A 23,167-nucleotide genomic window follows, 5' to 3' on the forward strand; every position below is an offset into this window, starting at 1 on the left:
TTACTCTTTCTGTGAGGAACTTTCTCCACACCTCCAGCCAAAACTTCCCCTGGCACAGCTTGAGACTGTGTCCTCTTGTTCTGGTGCTGGTTGCCTGGGAGAAGAGACCAAGCCCCACCTGGCTACAATCTCCTTTCAGGGAGCTGTAGAGAGCAAGAAGGTCTCCCCTGAGCCTCCTTTTCTCCAGGCTAAACACCCCCAGCTCCCTCAGTCTCTCTTCATAGGGCTGTGCTCAAGGCCTTTCCCCAGCCTTGTTGCCCTCCTCTGGACATGTTCAAGAGTCTCAATGTCCTTCTTAAACTGAGGGGCCCAGAATTGGACACTCAATACGTGCCCTAACCAGTGCAGTGTACAGGGCAGAATGACTTCCCTGCTCCTGCTGGCCACGCTATTCCTGATCCAGACCAGGATTCACTGGCCTTCTTGGCCACCTGGGCACACTGCTGGCTCATGTTCAGCTGCTGTCAACCACTACCCCCAGGTCCCTTTATGTCTGGCTGCTCTCCAGCCACTTTGCCCCCAGCCTGTAACACCACGTGGGGTTTTTGTGGTCAAAGTGCAGAGCCTGGCTTGTGGAATGCCATCATGTTGGACTCTGCCCATCTGTCCAGCCTGTCAAGGTCCCTCTGCACCTCCCTCGCCCTGGTGGCTACATTTCTCTTGATTCAGCCCAGGATGTGATTGGTTTTCTGTGGTGCAAGTGCACACTGCTGGCTCATATTGACCTTCTCATCCCCCAGCACCCCCAATTCCTTTTCTTCAGGGCTGCTCTCAAGCCAGTCCCTGCCCAGCCTCTATCAGTGATGGGGATTGCATATTTACATAAAAAGTATTGTGAAGTTTTTTTCACAGGTGAAGGTAATGCAACTTGAAAGCAACTTTTCCACAGTATCCACAGCCTTGAGTTGGAGTCTAATTGGACACCAGTCCTGCAAATATTTTTGGGTCTATGTGAAATCTTAGGGTTGCTTGGGGCTGTGCCTATTAACTTTATAGCTTTGAAAGCAACCATTTAAATGTCTGTGAATATTATATACACCTTTTGTGTGACTGTTAGCAAACCATAGGAATATCAGAAGGTTTTCTCCACTGTATCTCTTGTCTGCAGCAATCTGCAAGCTTTTCCAAAACTGCAAGCTGCCAGAGCAAAGCACAGTAAGTGCCAGCTCTGTTCTCTGTTGTAACAATTCCTCCTTTTGTTGTCTTTAGACCTTCTTGACAGTCTTTTCCTCACTTCTTTGGTTTTTTGGGGTTTTTTTTGTTTTAATTCTCATTAGCACAGGTTTGACTGTGCAAATTGTTTGGACCAATATTATAGATTCAGAGCAGTCCAGCACCCTGATTTTTTCTGCAGGCTTGGGGTGAGAGAGAGAGTGAGGTATGAATATAGAAATTGAAATGACAAATTATAGCATCCACATTTAGCATTTATTCAAGTCTTGATTTGGAGCAAGCAACAAAAATGTTCATTTTTAATCCTGTGACACCTTTTTGACAGAAAATGTGATAGATCCTGGATTGTTAATGAGACAATCAAAGCATAATTTAAAATGCTAGCTAGTGAATACATAGAATACATAGAATAAACCAGGTTGGAAGAGACCTTCAAGCTCATCGCGTCCAACCCATCAACCAATCCAACACCGCCCAAACAACTAACCCATGGCACCAAGCACCCCATCAAGTCTTCTCCTGAACACCTCCAGTGATGGCGACTCCACCACCTCCCCAGGCAGCCCATTCCAATGTGCAATCACTCTTTCTGTATAGAACTTTTTCCTAACATGTAGCCTGAACCTCCCCTGGTGCAGCCTGAGACTGTGTCCTCTTGTTCTGAATGGGGTGAAAAGGTCTCAAGGGAGACATTATTACTCTCTACCTGAAAGGTGGTTGTAGCCAGGTGGGGGTTGGTCTCTTCTCCCAGGCAACCAGCACCAGAACAAGAGGACACAGTCTCAAGCTGTGCCAGGGGAAGTTTAGGCTTGAAGAGAGGAGAAAGTTCTTCACAGAAAGAGTAATTGGCCTTTGGAATGTGCTGCCCTGGGAGGTGGTGAAGTTGCTGTCCCTGGAGGTGTTCAAAAAAGGACTGGATGTGGAACTTGAAGCCATGGTTTAATTGTGACAAGGTGTTAGATATTATAATAGGTTGGACTTGATGATCACTGAAGTCTTTTCTGACCTGGATGATTCTGTGATTCTATGAAAATAACACCCAAAATTCAAAGAGCCCATTGGAATGTATTCTAAGAGGCACATGCAAAATTAAACTTTAAATAACAAGTACAAAAGATTTTGTGAGAAATGTGAATCCAAGAAAGTGTTCACTTAAAAACAACTTACCCAAAGCTAATCACAACCAGCCAGCTACTGAACACTCCTCCTCACTTCATAGGCTGCAACAATTTATTCAAAAGATATGAACAATGTTCTTTACTCTGAGGGTGGTGGAACACTGGAACAGGTTGCCCAGAGAGGTGGTTGAGGCTCCTTCCCTGGAGATACTCAAGGTGAGGCTCAACAAGGCTCTGGGCAGCCTGATCTAACTGGGGATGTCCCTGCTGACTGTAGGGAGGTCGAACTGGGTGACCTTTGGAGGTCCCTTCTGGCCCAGACCATTCTATGCTTCTACAATATGAGATTGCAGAGCTCACGGCAATTCACAGTTATTGGTCAGCTAGCATAAAATACTGCTAATGTATCTGTTGTTCAACTTTTGCTGCTAATTCAGTACACTCTATAGTGTAGGCAGGATTGATCAGAGAATACTGAAAGCTTTTCTTTCCCTAAAATACATTTATCTCTCCTTTAAGCAAGGAAAAGGGATAAGAATAAACCTGAGAAAATACAGGAACAAGCCCATGAGCTATGGAAAGTCATAGAGAGAAAGAAAGAAACCACAAACATCAAAATAAAGCTCAATAAAAGTAGGTGTAAACCAGTTATAGCTAACCTGAGAAACTCTCTGTGAGGCATTGAGTTGTTTGTGATTAAAGGATTTGTGACATTTCTTTGAAAAAGAAAATCATGCTTCTGGTAAAACTAAGGCCTGAGCACAGGAGGCATTAAGCTTTTCACTGGGACAATAATCCCTTATTATGCACATGTCTCTTTTCCATCCCCATACAGTAAACTTGCAAAGCACAGAGCATATGGCCTGTGTTCTTGGGGCTGCTCCCTACACTGCCAATGCTCCTAAATGGGTTTTTCCTGTTGGCAAATGCTGACTAAGAACATTAATATACTAGTTTTACATAAAACCCTTTCCTGAAAGCATGTTTCATCCTTTTGACCCCTCAGATACAAAGAGTTTAGGACCCAAAACTTACCAGCAAATCAGCAGAATCATGTTTCTATTTTTGGTCTTGCTTATGTGAAGGCAGCAGCAATTAGGCCTGTAAAAGCTGATTACACTCTTTTGAGACCTAAAATGCAAATTCACTTATCTGGATAGTTAATGTATTAACTCCAGATTTAGCTACATCTCTGCATTTCTCTTTCTTAGGCTTTTATCATAGGCATTCATACTGCACTATTGTACAGCTGGTTACCTAACTTTGGCCATAATTCCTGACAGGGATTCTTCTATTAAAAGCTATTTTCTTGTGACCCTGGAAAAAAAAATCTTCAGATCAATGGCTTTTGACAGCAAACCACAGTGGTACCAGATGGGAAACCATTCTTTTTGTGCTTGCAGTAAGCAATGAGGAAGATTGCAGAAGTTTTACATTTTAACCTAACACATCAAAAAAAATTACAAGATGATAGATTTTGTCCATGGAAGAATTCAGTATGAGGCTCTTTTAGTACAGGATCCATTATTGCTTTGTCTTGTGAAATTAAATCTAATAGATGGTTTCATGAGACATAAAGAGACACCAGAGATGAGATTAAAAACTAACTTAGACTCCTTAACAGAATTTTGCATCACTCATTCTGACATCATAGAATCATAGAATTGTCAGGGTTGGAAGGGACCTCAAGGATCAGCCAGTTCCAACCCTCCTGCCATGGCCAGGGACACCTCACACTACAGCAGGTTGCTCAGAGCCACATCCAGCCTGGCCATAAAAACCTCTAGGGATGAGGCTTCTACCACCTCCCTGGGCAACCTGTGCCAGTGTCTCACCACCCTCATGGGGAAGAACTTTTTCCTAACATCCAATCTCAATCTACCCATTTCTAATTTTGTTCCATTCCCCCTAGTTCTATCACTGCCTGACACCCTAAAAAGTCCCTCCCCAGCTTTCTTGTAGCCCTCTTCAGATACTAGAAGGCCACAATTAGGTCTCCTCGGAGCCTTCTCTTCTCCAGACTGAACAAACCCAACTCTCTCAGTCTGTCTCCATAGCAGAGGTGCTCCAGCCTTCTGATCATCCTCATGGCCCTTCCCTGGACACCTTGCAGCACCTCCAGATCCTTCCTGTAATAGAGGCTCCAGAACTGGACACAGTACTCCAGGTGGGGTCTCACCAGAGCGGAGAGGGGAAGAATCACCTCCCTTGACCTGCTGGCCACATTTCTCTTGATGCAGCCCAGGATACACCAGTGTGTTGCCCTAAATAAAAAGTTTTAGCAGATTAGAAACTAGGACAACTCCTCATAATTATTTACTCTGATGCTACATTTTTACAGAGATAAAGGTAAGTGCCTGGTGAGGTCTTTAAATTCACTGACCTTTGGGTGTCTTTGTCCTTGTTCTCATTTATCTTTCCTATTCTCTTTGAGAATGTTTGTTTGTTTTCACAGAGAGACAGCAGAGTTCCTGGAGGAGATTTTAAAGCAAAGCTCTTGAGCATTCTCTCTGGTCATAGATTGAATGCAGTTTACTCTAGCCCTGTTTCATGTGTGCACAACACAGTCAATGTTTAAACTTAAAAAGAATAAATTTGGCTGCAGTGAATTAGCAGGGCAGCACTTACAACATTCCTTACTGTCAGTTCTGTGCTGTCCAGGGTTTATCTAAAAATATCAGTTTATCCAAAGGGAGATTGTTCTCAGTGGGTTAAAGTAGCCAGTCTGGGGAAATGGAAGAATCATAGAATCTTAGAAGGGTCTGGGATGTTGATTAGGTGGGTTGGATTTCTTAATAGGTTGGACGCGTTGATCTTGAAGGTCTCTTCCAACCTGGTTTATTCTACTCTACTCTACTCTACTCTACTCTACTCTACTCTACTCTACTCTACTCTACTCTACTCTACTCTACTCTACTCTACTCTACTCTACTCTTACTCTATTATATTCTATTCCATTCCATTCTATTCCATTCTATGCTATTTCTATTTCTTTTCTATTCTATTTCTATTCTATTCTATTTCTATTTCTATTCTAACCTGACACTTGGATGTGTTAAATCTCCTACTGTTGGACTCTGCCCATCTGTCTAGCCTGGCAAGGTCCCTCTGCAAAGCCCCTCTACCAGACCAACACCTGTCCCCAGTTTGATGTCATCTGCCAATTTACTGATGATGGACTCAATGCCCTCATCCAGATCATCAATGAAGATATTAAAGAGCGTGGGTCCCAGAGATACCCGTATCATGATTTCTTTGTCTCCTGTTTTCAATCTGTAAGAATCAGGATTAACACATATGCTGAGGAGAAGAAACAATGAAATGATGGAGAGAAATCTTCATCTGCAATACAAACTCCAAATGGCAAGTCAGTTGTAAAGCCTTCAGTGGACAATTTAATACTAAGATCTACTTTGAGAAGCTGCTAGTGGTTGGGACAGGCTTGGTGTTTTTAATGAAGGCTGCTGTTTAATATTCATACTGCACCTGTGTCTACAGAAGCCAAGCAAACTGATGCCCCAACATTCTGGGCACTATTGATCAACTTCAACTTATGTGCAAAGTGGGTTATTAGTACTTCCTAATTCTGACTTTAATATTTTAGTCCATATCCAGTTTCCTGCGCTCAGGAACATTTCTTCAGCTGGCAGAGGTAACGCTGCAAACTGGGACATTTCAGTGTCTGAGATCTCACCCTCTGCTAGCATCATCTGTTATTGCTTTATCTGACTCAGAAAGAACACAGCAGTTATTTGATTTGCATAGCCTCATTATGTCAGTTGTTCTGTTTGGCAGTCATTAGAGCATTATTGCTGAATGTATTGATACACCTGCTACTGGCTTGGCTGTTGTGGAGCAGGATTTCTGCATACACAAACCTAAACTGTAGGTTGTATATATAATATACCTGTATATTATGCCACTACTAGGAGTTTCACTTTTATGAGCAACTACCAAATACTTTCCAGGTAAATGAGGGGGAGAGGGAGAGAGGGGGAGAGGGAGAGAGGGGGAGAGGGAAAGGGAGAGAGGGAGAGAAGGAGAGAGAGGACAAACAAACCACAATCATTTTTGCCAAAAATCTCTGCCTAAAGACCTGTGTATTTAGAACTTCTGAAGATTTTTCTTAAACAGAGAAGTCTCAATGACTTCCAGAAAGGCTGAACTTCTTTTACCTGAGTTTGGAGAAAAATAACTGATGCTACAAATTTACATTTGCTGAGTATTAAGCACTTATCTTGACATGCAGGCTTAGGAAAGGTGAAAATCCCTTTTGACAATTCTACCTCACAGTCTACAACTTTCCTATAAATACAGCATGTAGGCTGGCAGGGGCTAGCCTGTGGTCAAAGTGTGAACATTCAAACAGACAACAGAATGCTCAAAATGGATATTGTTCAGTAGTTCCAGTGAAGTTTGTTGGACGTAGTTGCATGCTAAGCTTGCGTGGTTGTTTTTCTTCTTTGCTTTCTTTTGGCTTTCTTTCTGTTTAATCCAAGAAGGGAAAATGTCACGGCCTTGAATATGATAATGTCACATTTTTGGGCTCCCCAGTTCAAGAGAGACAGGGACCTATGGGAGAAAATCCAACTGAGAGCCACGAGGATGATTAGGGCACTTGAGCGTCTCCCCTATGAAGACAGACTGAGAGTCTTGGGGCTGTTCACTCTTAAGAAGAGAAGGCTGAGAGGGATCTAATCAATGTCTATCAATATCTGAGGGGTGGCTGTCAAGTGGAGGGGGCCAAGCTTTTTTTCAGTGGTGCATAGTAATAAGCCAAGAAACACCAGGTACAAGCTGGAACAGAGAAGATTTCACCTCAACATGAGGAGAAACTTCTCATGGGTGACAGAGCCCTGGAACAGGCTGCCCAGAGAGGTTGTGGAGTCTCCTTCTGTGGAGACTTTCAAACCCCACCTGGCTGCATTCCTGTGCAGACTGCCCTGGGTGATCCTGCTTTGGCAGGGGGGTTGGACTTAATTGCTGGAGGTCCCTTCCAACCTCTAATGTTCTGTGATTCTGTGAATAGTTGTTAGGCATGTGTCTTCCACAAGCTTATACTGGTTTTACTTGCCTCAGATCCATCACTGCCTTTGAAGATTCCCTTAACATTCTACAGCTACTTCTATCTTTCACATATAAGGACAAGGCTGGCACAAGAGCTAAAGCGACAAAAAGGCACGGCCAAAGCACACCACTGCTCTCATTGGGCATGCATTCACCCATCTACATTCATCCACAGGACTGGAGCCTTGACTCAATGCTTCAGTGAAGCAAATCATTATTATTGCAGAAGTTATCTTTTCAATGAAAATAAAACAACTGTGGATTTTTTTTCCCCACAGCATCTGTTCCCAAGGAGTGTCCTTAGTTCACTGAGATGCCATCAGTTAATGAAATATGGCTGTTTTATCCTGAGATTCTTGTCTTGCATAAGTATTTGGTGTGCTCTTGGAAGCCAGTGCTGTGCAGATGCACATACTTAGGACTTTTGTTTTGTTTTTCAGGTAATATCAAAATTATCAAACAAGTCTACGCTCTCTCAGGTATGTTACATTTTAAACACACCAAGCTTGACTTCAGAACATGCACACATTTATGGCCAGAGTGAAGCTGGAAAAACTCCAACAGACTGCTGTCATTCCAGAATGAGACTTTAAATAGCTGAAATTTCTCCCACTGTCTATTTTATAAGTACAGACATCATAACCTTTCCTTTCAGGTGCAGGATATGGCTTATCCTACTATAGCACCTGCATTTTATGTACATGGTTACCCAAGTCAAAGTTTTGACCATGGCTGATGTTCATTTTCTGTAGAGTATAGGCTGCATCCACCACGGATCCTGTACAGCTTGACAATCATGGCAACCTTCAGAAGAGAAAGTCCTTCACAGAAAGAGTAATTGGCCAGTGGAATGTGCTGCCCAGGGAGGTGGTGGAGCACCCATCCCTGGAGGTGTTCAGAAAAGGACTGGACGTGGCACTTGAAGCCCTGGTTTAGTTGTCATGAGGTGTTAGGTATTAGGCAAGAGGTTGGACTTGATCTGTGATGTTTTTTCCAACCTGGCTGATTCTGAGATAACTCTTATGGTTGACAGCAAAGCTGTCCTATTTTATAGAGACAGACCTTTTGCTACTGTTTTCCATCCTTATCTTTCCACATATCTCGGGTGGAAAGGACATAGTTCACTAAATCTGTCAATGCATACTAAGAGAAGCACTCACTCACTGGAAGTGTGCAGTAGCACATAGCAAAATTAAACCCATGCTGCAAAATATTTAGACAGATACTAATAGGGGTTTAGAGCCTTTCAGTAAGTTCCCCTAATATGCATTTCTATCCTCCCACTCTTACTTGGACTGAATGAATGTGGGAAATTTAATTATAAAAACTCATCTAAGGTTTTTATATCTAAAGTTAACAGCACTTTAATCAAGCTTGATTAAAAGAAGTAACATGAAAGAAAAACACAACAGCAACCTTTCCTGGAGCCATGAAGTTGCATCTGGCTGTACTCTTCACTGAGATGTGTAGAACTTGTTAATTTGACTGGAACCCGATTCTGCCTCAGTTCATTCACCTACTACCAATAAATACAGCAATGACACTCTTTTTGGCTTATGGCCTGGTCCTGACATGAGCTCCATCTTGGCATATCTCTGCAGTTGTGACCACTGTATTTCTTACCAGGAAAAAATAACAAACAACACATTCCTCTCTCACACTGTGCTTTAATTAGTAGATGAAGTAGAGAATCCAAGTCTATGTTGCCTCCAAATTGCCTTGGTTCCAAAACCAAGCATTCAATTTGCATCTTTGTTTGTTTTCAACACCAGCTGTAGCCCTGCTTTTTTAGTGACTCACTTCTGGTACATTAATGAGATTGTGTGTAAACTGAAGCTTCTGCCCACTATCTCAGCAGTGGCTTCAGTTGCAACAACTAGAAAGGCTACAGAGGATAAGAAGAAATAACCTGAAGTTAAAGTCATTAATTAAGACATCAGCAAAAATGTCTTCACCAAAAGAGTTATCAAGCATTGGACTAGGCTACCCAAGGAACTAAGTGGTTGAGTCACCATCCCTGGAGGCATTTAAAAGGTGTAGATGTGGCATTTAGTTGTGGTGGACATGGCAGTGCTAGGTTAGCAGCTGGGCTCAGCGCTCTTAGAGGTCATTTCAGCCTAAATTATTCTATGACTCTGTAACATTCAGGCTTGATCTGAACTGGTGTGGCTTTTCTACATTATAAATGGCTCCATATGAGAATGTTGAATTCTATGAATTACCAGCCTCAGTTCTTTCCCCTGCTCCAGCAGGAGTCTGAGAGGGTAACATTCAACAGAAACTATGCCTCAGTAAAGCAAGATTAACCTACTCCAGTGTACGTATGGCACATGGCTTGTAAGAACCAGTCACCCTTCTTGGTAACACAATATATCACAAGTAGTTCACTGGCTAAGTTACTAGGGACTTCCTTTTCATTTGTTTGTATTTTCCTCACATATGCATATAACCAGATTTGAGGATGGAAGCTATGGAAGAGTTTCAAAAGAGCTATCTTGAATAAGAAATGAAAGCCGTACTAGATCTGGTTCTGTTCCGGGATGCTCACCAGAAGAAATTGTGTGTCTGTAACATCAGGCCCTGAATTTTACACTAGCATGTGTTATCTGCTGTTTTAGACAGAGCTCAAGGGAAATGGAAATATAAAGAAAAGACTCCCTTCAATTGTGGAAGATGAAGATGAGGACGAGGTCGAGGAGGGAGAAGAAGAGAACAGCGTTATTTCTCCAATTCACACAAGAAGCACAAATTGCTCTCAGCAGAAGAAGGGTGGCAGTAACAAAAGCCAGCTAGGGAGAAACTTGAAGCAGCTGGCCTCAGGAACGGTTCCCTTTCATTCACCCATCCGTGCTTGCAGTTCAAACCCCTTAAGAGCCAAACATGAAACAGAGCTCCATTACTACTCCAGGAGGAAGGAGAAAAACCTTAAATTACACCTTTCAGCGCTGACCACCAGTGGTCCACCTGACCTAAGCCCAAGGTAAGAGTTACCAACAGTTCTTTGCTATGCTGTAACTCCCATTAAGAAGATCATTATGGTAACAACATATTGCTTCAACAGTTTATACTTCCATTCATCCCACAGAGAAGGAAAAGCCCTCTTACTGTAGGAACTGTTACACACTATGCAGAATGTTATGACATTAGGACTTTATTGTGAAATAAAGCAAGTCTCCTAGTGAAAAGGGAAAGTATTGAGCAATTACAATTGCTATTTGAATAGTCTGGGTTTATGTTATCATTTTGTCCATATCATTACATGCATTCCCACAATAGCACTGTGAAACATTTGGCATCCCTCACAGAGACAGCGATTTAGAAAGCAAGTCAATGACAATACAGCATAGCTGTGCAAGTACAAAAATTACTGGGGTAGAGGACTGCAGTGGAGGAAAACTATTGACTAGCAATTTTAGAAAGTGTTTAGAGCTTTTTTTTTATGCTAGAGAAAAGAAACCTGATCATGTAAGAGATGTAAAAAGCAAAGATGGAATTGAAAGCTGCTAAGGAATATTGTTTAATTTATAAACTATGTGGCAAAGAGTGATAAATACATTAATAACCTTTTATTAATATGAAAATTCGCCCAGACACATTCAATAGGTTCAATGCACAGCTAGAATATCTATTTCCAGTGGGAATGTACAGGATTTAGGCAAGTATAGCTATTTAACAACTTTATGCAAACCAGGGGGAAACAACAGAAAGAGAGAATCCCTGGGAACCAAATGGCTCTTGACCACATGGGGGGAGACTCAACAAGAACTGTTAAGGCAATGAAGTAGCCACTCACAGCTGGTTCCACCCAAGCAGGGAGTGCTGCTGCTGTGTGTAGCTGTTGAGGCTTTGGGGTGCTCTCATGCAGCAGGCACGGCAGGCTGCAGGCAGGAAGGTCTGGCTCCAGCGGACGGCAGGCTGTTAACGATGCTTTTGGCAACGGGTGCTTGCTTTGTCCTGGGGAAACTGAGGCACAGCTAAATCCTGGGTGCAAGGGAAAGCAGGCTTGGCTCTGACTCCTAAGAATAAGCTCATGGCTTCTCTCGTAGCTTGCAGTGTGTATGGTCATGGCTTTATCGCAGGCTCTGGACTGAGCACTTGAGGCAACTTCAAGCCAGACAGGTTCAAGCAAGGCAAAGGCAACTAGAAATCGGCTTATATATATATCTTGCCCAAGACTGGATTGGGCCAAATGGGTAACTGAAGCCAGCACATAGTTACCCAATGAGAAGGGCTTCTGCCAGGCTGTGGCCATGAAAGGCAGCAACATAGGCCTGGTCAGGCAGGAGCAGTGGGCAGTACGCATGCCCTTTCCCAGGAGCAGAGTTGTTCACCAGACACACATAGTCCTGTCCCCTTTGTTCCTCTTCCCACGTTTCCCTGACTTTCTGCCAGAAGGAGGAGGGAGAGGGGGACCATGGCTACACACATCAGGGTCTGTCTGAGCTTTGTGCTGGGCCTGTTTGGTCCTACCGTGGCAAAACCAAATCTGGTTTGCTGTGACTTTTGACACAAACAGAAGTCACATCATAGTTTATTGGGGCATTATTATTATGTAACATGTAAGGGAATTTCGGTATCTTCCCTCTAAGTGCTGCAAAGCAATAATTCAGTGGTAAGCAAGGGCTTTGGGATCAGTTCCTTGCAGAAATCAGAATCCCCTTCTCACATGCAAGGAGCTCATATATTTGATCAGTACGGTTACACTGCAAACAGGAGCAGGATACGAAGCTATTTTAGTTTTGTCAATACAAGGGGAAAGTAATGCATGGAAAACCAGCCTCTACAGCAGCAAAATTGAAATGCACAGTGGGTATTTTCTCATTTCTTTCATTGATCTCACATGGATTTTGTTCAAGTCAGCCCTGACTAAAGGTCGACATCATTTGCATAACACTCAGTCCTTCAGGGAAAAGCTGCCTTCCATATTTTCTGCTGAAATGTAATCTTGCTTATTATTGTTCTGAAAATATGCAGGCAGACATTGGCACCCAAGGCTGCAAGGGCAAATGTGAAACATGTACTGGTTTATATATATATATTTCTATTTCCATTCATAATGTTATAACTGCAGAATACTTCTCTTAATAGGCTGGGAAATTAGCCCAAGATGTATGGCCTTTCAGGCTTGGTTTCCACCCAAAAACACCATCATATTTTTTTTTCCAGAATGAGTTTATATTATTAGAATACTAAACAGAAAAATAAAAACACTTTGAAAAGAGCCTTAAATGTTTCTTAGTAAGTATTAAAGTGAAAATAAGCCCTCAATTAAGATCCTCACTTTTGTCTGCTGTTGGACAGCAGTGTAAGGGAAAAGCAAGACTCACAGCATGTTAGGGGTTGGAAGAGACCCAAAGAGATCATCAAGTCCAAACCCCCTGCCAGAGCAGGATCCATAGAATTCAGTGCAGGTCACACAGGAACACATTCAGATGGGTCTGGAAAGGCTCCAGAGAAGGAGACTCCACAACCTCTCCGGACAGCCTCTTCCAGTGCTCTGTGACCCTCACAGTCAAGAAGTTCCTCCTCATGTTGAGGTGGAACCTCCTGTGCTGGAGTTTCTATCCATTGCCCCTTGTCCTATCCCAGGGTGCAGCTGAGCAGAGCCTGACCCCTGCCTCTTGACCCCCAGCCCTCAGATATTTAGGAACATTTATGAAATCCCCTCTCAATCTTCTCCTCTCCAGACTAAACAGCCCCAGGGCTCTCAGCCTCTCCTCACAGGGCAGTGCTGCTGTCTCTTCATCATCCTCATAGCCCTCCGTTGGACTCTCTCCAGTAGATCCCCATCCTCTTGAACTGGGGAGCCCAAAACTGGATGCAGTATTTTGGTTGAGGTCTCACCAGGGCAGAGTAGAAATGTCCAGTCAGTCAAGTTGTGAGGTGTATAACCACACTTTGTCAAGAGAATATATTTTGTCTGTTAAGAAACATGTTGTGCTGTTAATGTTTCCTACAGTAAGCCACCCAGAACTAGTGCTTCTGGTTCTTCTCTAGTACACTATGGTGAAGGCAATAAGGCACAATGATTGCCCACTTGTGTTTTCATTTTGCTGGCTTCTGTTGCTACAACAGCCAGTTCATTGGAGAATAATTGTGGGCATCTTGCTCATTATGTATTTCTCACATAGACACCTGTCTTGTGGCTCTTGGGAAGGAACTGTTTTTGTGTGGTGGACTGAGATTACACCCCTCCACCCCCCCAAATAATTGGAAATTGCCCCCAGAGAAAATTCCCCACCCCCCAAAAAAACCACCCAAAAAACCTACCAAACTCAGAACTTGGAAGCAAAATGAAAGTTCTGTTTACAAAAGGTAAGCTAAAATCCAGACATATCAAATGCAATGAATCTGTACAAAACATTGGCCATTGGAAGGGGCTGCCCAGGGAGGTGGTGGAGTCACCATCACTGGAGGTATTCAAAAAAGGGTTGGACATGGCACCTGAAGCCACGGTTTAGTCATGAGGTGTTGGGTGATAGGTTGGACTTGATGATCTCTGAGGTCTTTTTCAACCTTATTGATTCTATGATTCTATTTACATATATTTACAATTCAGAAGAAAACAAATACAAGGATTACCTTATACAGAACTACAACCTCCCCCTGGACAGCCCAGCAGCCTCCTTCAAACCAATCCCCTTTCCCTTCCAGCTACCTCACAGACACAATATGAGACAGCAGAAGTCAGGAGAGAAATAAGGGTGAAAGCCATGAAAAACCACAGAGAGAAGAAGTGAAAACGAAAGAGAATAGTTTGTGCAGCAAACTATACCATAGTTAGCAAGAGAATGGAATTACATAGATGTATCTACGTTTTCCCTTTAGAATACAATAGAGTAGAATAGAATAGAATAGACCAGACCAGACCAGACCAGGTTGGAAGAGACCTTCAAGATCATCACATCCAAACTATCAACCAATCCAACCCACCTAATCAATTAAACCATGGCACCAAGCACCCCATCAAGTCTCCTCCTGAACACCTCCAATGATGGTGACTCTTTTGTCCCCCTGCTTTGTTTTCCTTTTTACTCAAAGGTGTCCTCTCTTACTCAAAGAAAGTTGCTATTCTTGTTTATAACTAAGATACCAGGCTCAAGTATCAGCCTCAAACCACAACATTTTGCTCATATGCTTTCTTTCTAGTCTGAATCTTTGACCACTTTTAAGAATGCAACATCTATAAATTCCAAGGCACATCTGAGTAGGTTTTCCCCTGAGCACTTTGCAGGGAGTTAAAATATGAGCATTATATATAATTAGAAAGCACTACAAAAGGGACATTGATGTTTAAAATTTGCTTTTTGAAGCAGTGCAGCCAGATGACATTAAACAGGCTCTACAGTAAATTTCAAAGTAATCATTCAGGTTTTCAGCTGCAGGTAACACTATGGGCCACAGGAGTTCAAACAAGCCGTTGCAGTTTCATCTCATTCCGGAGGCTGGTTCAGATTAGAGTGAATAGCACATCCCCCAGTTTGGGGTAATGTCATAGTAGTAGTAACCCAGACAATGAGGTGCATTAGGTGAGGAATGGTGCATGAACCCCATTGCTGCTCTAGCAACAAGATTCCAGAAATGCAGAGCGGGTCAAGGGAGGTGATTCTCCCCCTCTGCTCAGCTCTGGGGAGACCCCACCTGGAGTACTGCCTCAGTTCTGGAGCCCTTATTACAAGAGGGATATGAAGGTGCTGGAAGGTGTCCAGAGCAGGGCCAGGAGGATGAGCAGAGGGCTGGAGCACCTCTTGTGTGAGGACTGACTGAAGGAGTTGGTGCTGTTCAGTCTGGAGAAGAGAAGGCTCCGAGGTGACCTCATTGTGGCCTTCCAGTATCTGAAGGGGGCTACAAGAAGGCTGGGGAGGGACTTCTCAGGATATCAGGTAGTGATAGGACTGGGGGGAATGGAATGAAGCTGGAGGTGGGGAGATTCAGGCTGGATGTGAGGAGGAAGTTCTTCACCACAAGAGTGGTGAAGCCCTGGAATGGGTTGGCCAGGGAGGTGGTTGGGGTGCCATCTCTGGAGGTGTTTAAGCCCAGGCTGGATGAAGCTCTGGGCAGCCTGATCTAGTGTGGGGTGTCCCTGCCCATGGCAGGGGGGTTGGAACTAGCTGATCCTTGTGGTCCCTTCCAACCCTGACTGATTCTATGATTCTACTGTAACTAGATCACTGAAGGCTGCCTACACGTTGCCCTGTCCTCAATTTGCAAACAAGATTGCTTGGCCTTAGCTAGTTTTAAACAAATTTGAGAGCAGCTAGCTATTTGCATAGCAACAATGCTTTGATTCTGGTTTACAGAGACGCTTTAGGAAATAGATTATTTTCAGATCTAGCCTCTGCCTAAGTAAGCCAAATACAAGAGCCTGTTTGTAATAGGCAGGGAGAGGCAAACTTATCATAGTGTCATGAAGATCATGTATCATGACTTTATGAAGCATAGTGAATAATCTTTCATTTGTGAAGAAGAACAAGGACAGATCATTTTCAACATGAAAAGCAAACTATATACAAGACAGGGTTTGTTAGAAAGCAGAATGTACTGCAGGTTCAGATTGGATGTTAGGAAGAAGCTCTTCACCATGAGGGTGGTGAGATACTGGCACAGGTTGCCCTGTTCCAGGGAGGTCTCATCCCTGGAGGTTTTTAAGGCCAGGCTGGATGTGGCTCTGAGCAACCTGCTGTAGTGTGAGGTGTCCCTGCCCATGGAAGCGGGGGCTGGAACTGGCTGATCTTTGAGGTCCTTTCCAACCCTAACAATTCTATGATTCTATGAAGGTCCCTTCCAACCCCAGGAAGTCATGAAAGCTTTGAAACTCACATCCCTTCCTCTACCAGTAACTGTGATTCACAAGAAGATAGAGCAACATAACAGTTTTTTTCTTTGCTCTAAACTTAATGTTGTGCAAAATTTACCATTGCTTAAAAATGTGCCCTGTAGGAGTAATTCTGACAAGATTATCATCAATGTGATCTTTGTGAAACTGTTTATGAAATTGCTCCATCACTCCAATTTTTCTCAACAGAATTGTTGATGGGATTGAAGATGGAAACCATAATGAGGAAAGCCAAACCTTTGACTTCAGCTCTGAGCAGCTCAGGCAGGAATCCAGGTTATCTCCTACAATTGGAGGTGAGTTTTGCCTGGGGGGGGGGGATGAAATCACTCTAGAAAAAAACCCAATTTTCATAACAGCTTTTTGTTCCCCTTTGTCTCTTCACTTCTCAGAAGTGGCAGAAATGGATTTAACATATAACTGTACTTTCAGTCCAATTTCAGTACCACAACTGGTACTGTAGAAAAGTACCACAGGGTCCCAAAGGCCATTTGCTGCTTTCCTGCTGACAGTTACAATGAAACTGCTTGCAAAGAGTACTGTGCTTTTATGCATTACCTTTTGCCAGCAGGACTGTAGGATCAGCCAGGAGCCTCGTGCTCCCAAAACTCTGGGCATGGAAGGTACTAAACCCAAGGACAAAAATCCAACATAAATCATTCCAATATCAACATTTTTAAACCTCCATTCATGAAGAGCCAGATGCTTCAGTTTCACTTCAGGAGATTTGCAGCAGTGGAGGAGTATAGCAGCACATAGATTTTTTTTGTGAAAACCTTAAATCATAATATCATAGAATCAGTCAGGGTTGGAAGGGACCACAAGGATCAGCTACTTCCAACCCCCCTACCATGGACAGGGACACCCCACACTAGATCAGGCTGGCCAGAGCCTCATCCAGCCTGGGCTTAAACACCTCTAAGGATGGAGCCTCAATCACCTCCCTGGACAACCCATTCCAGGGCTTCACCACTCTCATGGGGAAGAACTTCCTCCTCACATCCAGCCTGAATCTCCCCACCTCCAGCCTGAATCTCCCCACCTCCAGCTTCATTCCATAACCCCTAGTCCTATCACTACCTGAGATCCTGAGAAGTCCCTCCCCAGCCTTCTTACAAGAATCCTCCTTCAGATACTGGAAGGCCACAATTAGGTCACCTCGGAGCCTTCTCCAGACTGAACAGCCCCAACTCCTTCAGTCTGTCCTCATAGGAGAGGAGCTCCAGCCCTCAGCTCATCCTCGTGGCCCTTCTCTGGGGCCAAGAGGTTTTAGCAAGTCTCAAAAAGTTGATAAAGTAGCACCATAGAAGAATAGAGAAGGTCAACACTGAAAAATATGAGAAACAAAGAGAGAGAGGGGGCAAGCTGAGGATTAACACTGAAGCAACACCAGTAGAGCAGCTCAGACTGTTTCCAAGATTCTCTCATTTACAAGTGAACAGTCCTCGTATGGGTTGGGGTTGTTTTGTTCTGGTGGTGGGGTTTTTGCATGGAGGCTGTGAGGACACATAATAACACCTTTCTTACCTATTGCACACAAGGTTTTATTTTCATTCAGTCCAAGGGCAAACTGGGATTTGGATGTGTGTAAGAATATGGCTGTTGTTTGGAAGTTCTCTCATTTGCACGCGTCTGAATTGTTTGCAGAGTCGGAAATTGGTGCTGCTGTGCTTGTTATCAAAGCAGAAGAGACCAAACAGCAGATCAGCAGGCTAAATAATGAGGTAATGGGCTCTTGGGGTTGGAGGATATTAATGATTAAAGGAATGCTGAAGAAAACTCTGAAAAGTTGGGGATATGATCGATGTGTGATGAATGAGTATGCAAAACTGGACGTGACCCCCACATTTATGGAAGTTTGGGGCTTTTAACTCTTTCAAAGATTAATTGTCTGCATAAAAGTTTGCATCATATGCCAGAGCTGAAAATACAGTGAGGTTATCATAAGTTAGTGTATCTAATTTTGTTAGGATTCATCCTGTTCCAGATGCACTTCTTTGTCGCTCCTCTCATTCTTTTTGCAAGCTCCCTCTTACAGTTGCCCTTGTTGAATGCTATGGCTTTGGAGAATTTTACTGAAAGATGTGTGGATCACAGGATGTTAGGGCTAGGAAAGGGACCACCTGAGTCCAAACCCTCTGCCTGAGCAGGACTACAGAATCTGGTGCAGGTCACACAGGAACACAACCAGACAGGGCTTGAAAGTCTCCAGAGAAGGAGACTCCACAACCTCTCTGGGCAGCCTGTTCCAGTGCTCTGGGACCCTCACAGTCAAGAAGTTCCTTCTCATGTTGAGGTGGAACCTCCTGTGCTGGAGTTTATACCCATTGCCCCTTGTCCTATCCCAGGGGGCAACTGAGCAGAGCCTGTCCCCACACCCTTGCCACCCAGCCCTCAGATATTTAGAAACATTTGTTAAATCCCCTCTCAATCTTCTCTTCTCCAGACTCAAAAGCCACAGGTCAGAGTTCAGATAAAGTCTCATGTCCCATGTTGATTGACATCCATTGACAATACTGTTATGATAGAAGATCATATTTCCTGTGCAACACTTTTTCAAACTGAGAAGTCCTATTGATTCATCCTTTGGACTTTCAAGAGGACCAGGCATTTTAAAACTTGGAGATATATTGCATGATTATCCACAAGAGACAACTGGAAACCATATGGTGTGCTAAGGCAAGCAGCTTGTGGATTAACCAAATGTTTTAACTGCAATAGTTTGGGGCTTGTCATTGCTTTTATAGTGCAAAGCAATAAATAAATCCTGGAGCAGGGCAGCATGGTAAACTTTACCAAAAAACCCCAAAGCAACATCCAAAGGGAAGTGATTTCCTTTCATGCACAATCTTCACCTTTCCCTGACAACACCATCTGAATCAAATGCTTGCTCACACTGACATGAAAAAGAATCATAGAATCAACCAGCATGGAAAAGACCTCAGAGGTCATCAAGTCCAACCTGCCACCCAAGACCTCATGACTACTACACCACGGCACCTAGTGCCACATCCAGTCCCCTCTTGAACACCTCCAGGAATGGTGACTCCACCACCAACCTGGGCAGCACATTCCAGTGGCTAACAACTCTCTCTGTGAAGAACTTTCTCCTCACCTTGAGCCTAAACTTCCCCTGGCACAACTTGAGACTGTGTCCTCCTGTTCTGCCATTGGTTGCCTGGGAGAAGAGACCAACCCCCACCTGCCAACAACCTCCTTTCAGGTAGTTGCAGACAGCAATAAGGTCTCCCCTGAGCCTCCTCTTCTCCAGGCTCAACACCCCCCAGCTCTCTCAGCCTCTCCTCATAGGGCTTGTGGTCAAGGAAAGTGAAATATGCCCATATGTAGTAAAATGCTAAAGCTTCCACGCAGGGAAACAGACACCAAAATCCAGAGAAAAATGTTTCACTGTTCTGAGTGTGGTTCACTCTTTTAAAATTGAGGAGGGACTTTTTCACTCTTTCACACAGCACATCACTGGTGAGATTTCACTTCAAATACGAAGTGCTTACCTCCTAAGGCTTCTGTGGTCGCTCCTGGGCTAGAGATGGCTTTGAGCCACTAAATCTGGATTAACCAAGTCAACCTTTATGTTTTCAGACCGAAAGAAATCATTACCAGCAGGTCCTTTTCCTTATTTCCACAGGAGTGTGACAGAAATGGGTTCATCTGTAGTCTCTGCCTATTGAGTCCTGTAAGTGAGAGGAAGAGAATCTCTGGAGGATAAAAATAAGTGCAACCTGCTTCTAGAGTCTTGCTAGCTTGGTGTGAGAGACAATCCTGAAAATAGTTGTACTTACTGTTTAGTCACAGCAGAGGAAGGTACCATTTTGTGATTACAGTACCTCACAAGACTGCCAGAAGGCTTTAGAGCTACATGAAGCTGCATGAATAATTATAGAAAACCCTGCACCCTGGGAAACACACTGGAGGTAGAGTAGCAATGCTTGTACTCAGCTTTGCAGTAGCACAAGGTTAATTCACTCCACACTGTATGGAGTACCACAGTCTCACAGGACATCAGAGGTTAGAAGAAGACCTCCAGACATCATTGGGTCCAACCCACTGCCAGAGCAGGATCTCCCATGGGAGTCTGCACAGGAATGCATCCAGGTGGGTTTTGAAAGTCTCCAGAGAAGGAGGCTCCACAACCTCCCCAGGCAGCCTACTCCAGGCCTCTGTCACCCTCACTGGAAAGAAGTTTCTCCTCATGTTGAGCTGAAACCTTCTATGTTCCAGCTTGTACCTGGTGTTCATTGGCTTACTATTGTGCACCATGGAAAAGAGCTTGGCCCCCTCCACTTGACACCCAGCCCTCAGATGTTGGTAGACATTGATCAGATCCCCTCTCAGTCTTCTCTTCTCCAGACTAGACAGCCCCAGGGCTCTCAGTGTCCCTTCCCAGGGGAGATGCTCAAGTCCCCTAATCATCCTCCTGGCTCTCCATTGGATTCTCTCCAGCAGGTCTCTGTCTCTCTTCAACTGGGGAGTGCTTTACACAGTTACATCTTCCGTTGTGTAGTCATGTTTAGGATGAAGATTGTTGGTGGTGCTTTCCACTACTTGGAAGAAGTCTTCTCTCCTTTCCAAGCACCTAGCCTGTCTAAGTCCTCTGGCATTCTACATGCTGACTAATCACAAGTCTTAAACATAGAAACATTTATACACATAAGAATTCCCAATTGAATGTGACAATGCATGTGCACTAAACACAGACAAATATTAGACTGGGATAAAATAGAAGCCATGAGAAGCAATTCTAAAGAGGCATAGATTTAGATTTCATAGGTAACATTCTGGGCTCAATTCCCAGAGACAGATGGGTATCATCCAAATCCTGCCATAGAGTAAATTTTACACTGAAAAAACCCTGTGTGATTATGAGGCTGCTTGATTGCTTATCCTAGTTGTATTCGAACCTGCCCCATCTGGAGTTTCTGGACAGTACTGACCTGGTACTATGAGCAGCCCTGCTGGATTACACTGGCTGTTCCTTGGGGGTCTTGTCATTACATTTAAGTATTGAACACAACACTTGTAAACTCAGTGCTCTCATCATTCCATCGCTCAATGGTGACTGTTAGTGGAAGGAGAAAGTTCTTCACAGAGAGAGCTGTTACTGTTTCTGGGAAGAACTTTCTCCTCACCTCGAGCTTAAACTTCCCCTGGTGCAGCTTGAGACTGTCTCCTCTTGTTCTGGTGCAGGTTGCCTGGGAGAAGAGACCATCTGACTACAACCTCCTTTCAGGTAGTTGTAGACAGCAATAAGGTCTCCCCTGAGCCTCCTCTTCTCCAGGCTAAGCAACCCCAGCTCCCTCAGCCTCTCCTCACAGGGCTGTGCTCCAGACCCCTCCCCAGCCTCGTTGCCCTTCTCTGGACACATTCAAGAATCTCAATGCCCTTCTTCAATTGAGGAGCCCAGAACTGGACACAGGATTCAAGGTGTGGCCTAACCAGTGCTGAGTACAGGGCAGAATGACTTCCCTGCTCCTGCTGACCACACTATTCTTGATGCAGGCCAGGATGTCATTGACCTTCTTGGCCACCTGGGCACACTGCTGGCTCATATTCAACCTACCATCAACCACTACCCCCAGGTCCCTCTCTGCCTGGCTGCTCTCCAGCCACTCTGACCCCAGCCTGCAGCACTGCATGGAGTTGTTGTGGTCAAAGTGCAGAACTTGGCACGTGGACTTGTTAAATGCCACCTTGTTGGATTCTGCCTATCTGTCCAGCCTGTCAAGGTCCCTCTGCAGATCCCTCTTACCTTCTAACAGATCAACACCTGCCCCCAGCTTGGTGTTATCTTCAGGCTTACTAATGTTGGACTCAATCCCCTCATCCAGATCATGAGTAAAGACATTGAGTAAGATTGGGCCCAACCCATTAAGACACAAACCCTCCTCCTGAGAAAGGAAATAGGAGAAAACAGGTCACAAGTAGCCAACAGCAGCAAACTCTATGGTTAATACATTTTCCAGTGGAGATGAGGAGAGAATCAGCAAATGCAAAAATAGCCACTTTCATGAAAGGCAATTGTATTACAACAGTCCAGTAGCTAGCTTCAAAACATTCCAGCTGTTCATTGTGGGAATGAAGACATGCATCTTCCCATTCAGCCATTCAATCTGGTTTGCTGTTAGCAAGGCAGAGTAAAGTTACCCCAGAGATAAGTCTACAAAACAAGCTACACCCAGCTTGCACAGCCAGGGGAGCTCTTGGCAGTAGTTCAGGCAGAGAGTATTTATTTTACCATTTTAGACATTTGCTGCCTGATCCAAAGGAAAGTTCATTTAGCCAAGAATGGGACCAACAGAACACAGAGCCTTCATTTCACTTCTCATAGTTAGTTGTGCATTGATTTTAGGGATAATGGGTGTACAGATTTCCTCTAAGGAGGGTAGGCTCCAAAGTCAGCACTGCCACTTTATTAGGCAGTGTGAGAGAAACCTGAACACACCTCACATATATAGCTCCATGGTTTGGCTGCACAGCTGGTTACCCAGCTTCTTTATTCCCTCACCTAACCTTAGCTCACATCTTGAGCTTGAATGAGATCCAAGCTGATAAAAAGGAATTTCACCTTGGCTCAGAATTGCAAGGTGAAATGCTATAGGACAATTTAATCTCCCACCTTATTTATTCTTTCCACTGAGTCTAAATATTAACAGAATAAAAAAGTCTTTCATTATAGTTCAGTGTGTGGCAGGCAAGAGAGTTAAGTTCAGGTTCTTGCTCCTGTAAAAATGCAATTATCTAAGCAGTAGTTTCAAGATTAACTGACTGAACACCCAAGAGCAGGGCACATTTTCTGAGCCGAGGAAAGCTGGATTCACAGACCTGATTCCAATTAGCCAAAGCAACAATTTAGGAATAGGTCTTCTGCCTTAGAATCTGTACACTCAGCCTGGTCTTTCCAATGCTGTTGTCTCCAAAGACTGATCAGATGAGTGTATCTAAATATTCAGCAGCT

General features: G+C 43.9%; 1 protein-coding gene across 1 annotated transcript in view; it reads left to right on the forward strand.

The window, feature by feature from the left end:
- KCNH8 (potassium voltage-gated channel subfamily H member 8) overlaps positions 1-23,167 on the forward strand; it is a 177,271-nt gene that overhangs the window by 147,223 nt on the left and 6,881 nt on the right. Inside the window, exons 12-15 of the mRNA XM_054161403.1 lie at positions 7,799-7,837; positions 9,977-10,338; positions 16,384-16,490; positions 17,842-17,918. Of these exons, the coding sequence (XP_054017378.1) occupies positions 7,799-7,837; positions 9,977-10,338; positions 16,384-16,490; positions 17,842-17,918 (585 nt within the window). The remainder of the gene's footprint in view (positions 1-7,798; positions 7,838-9,976; positions 10,339-16,383; positions 16,491-17,841; positions 17,919-23,167) is intronic.

This window comes from Dryobates pubescens, chromosome 4 (genome assembly GCF_014839835.1).
Source record: "Dryobates pubescens isolate bDryPub1 chromosome 4, bDryPub1.pri, whole genome shotgun sequence".
NCBI classification, from domain to species: domain Eukaryota; kingdom Metazoa; phylum Chordata; class Aves; order Piciformes; family Picidae; genus Dryobates; species Dryobates pubescens.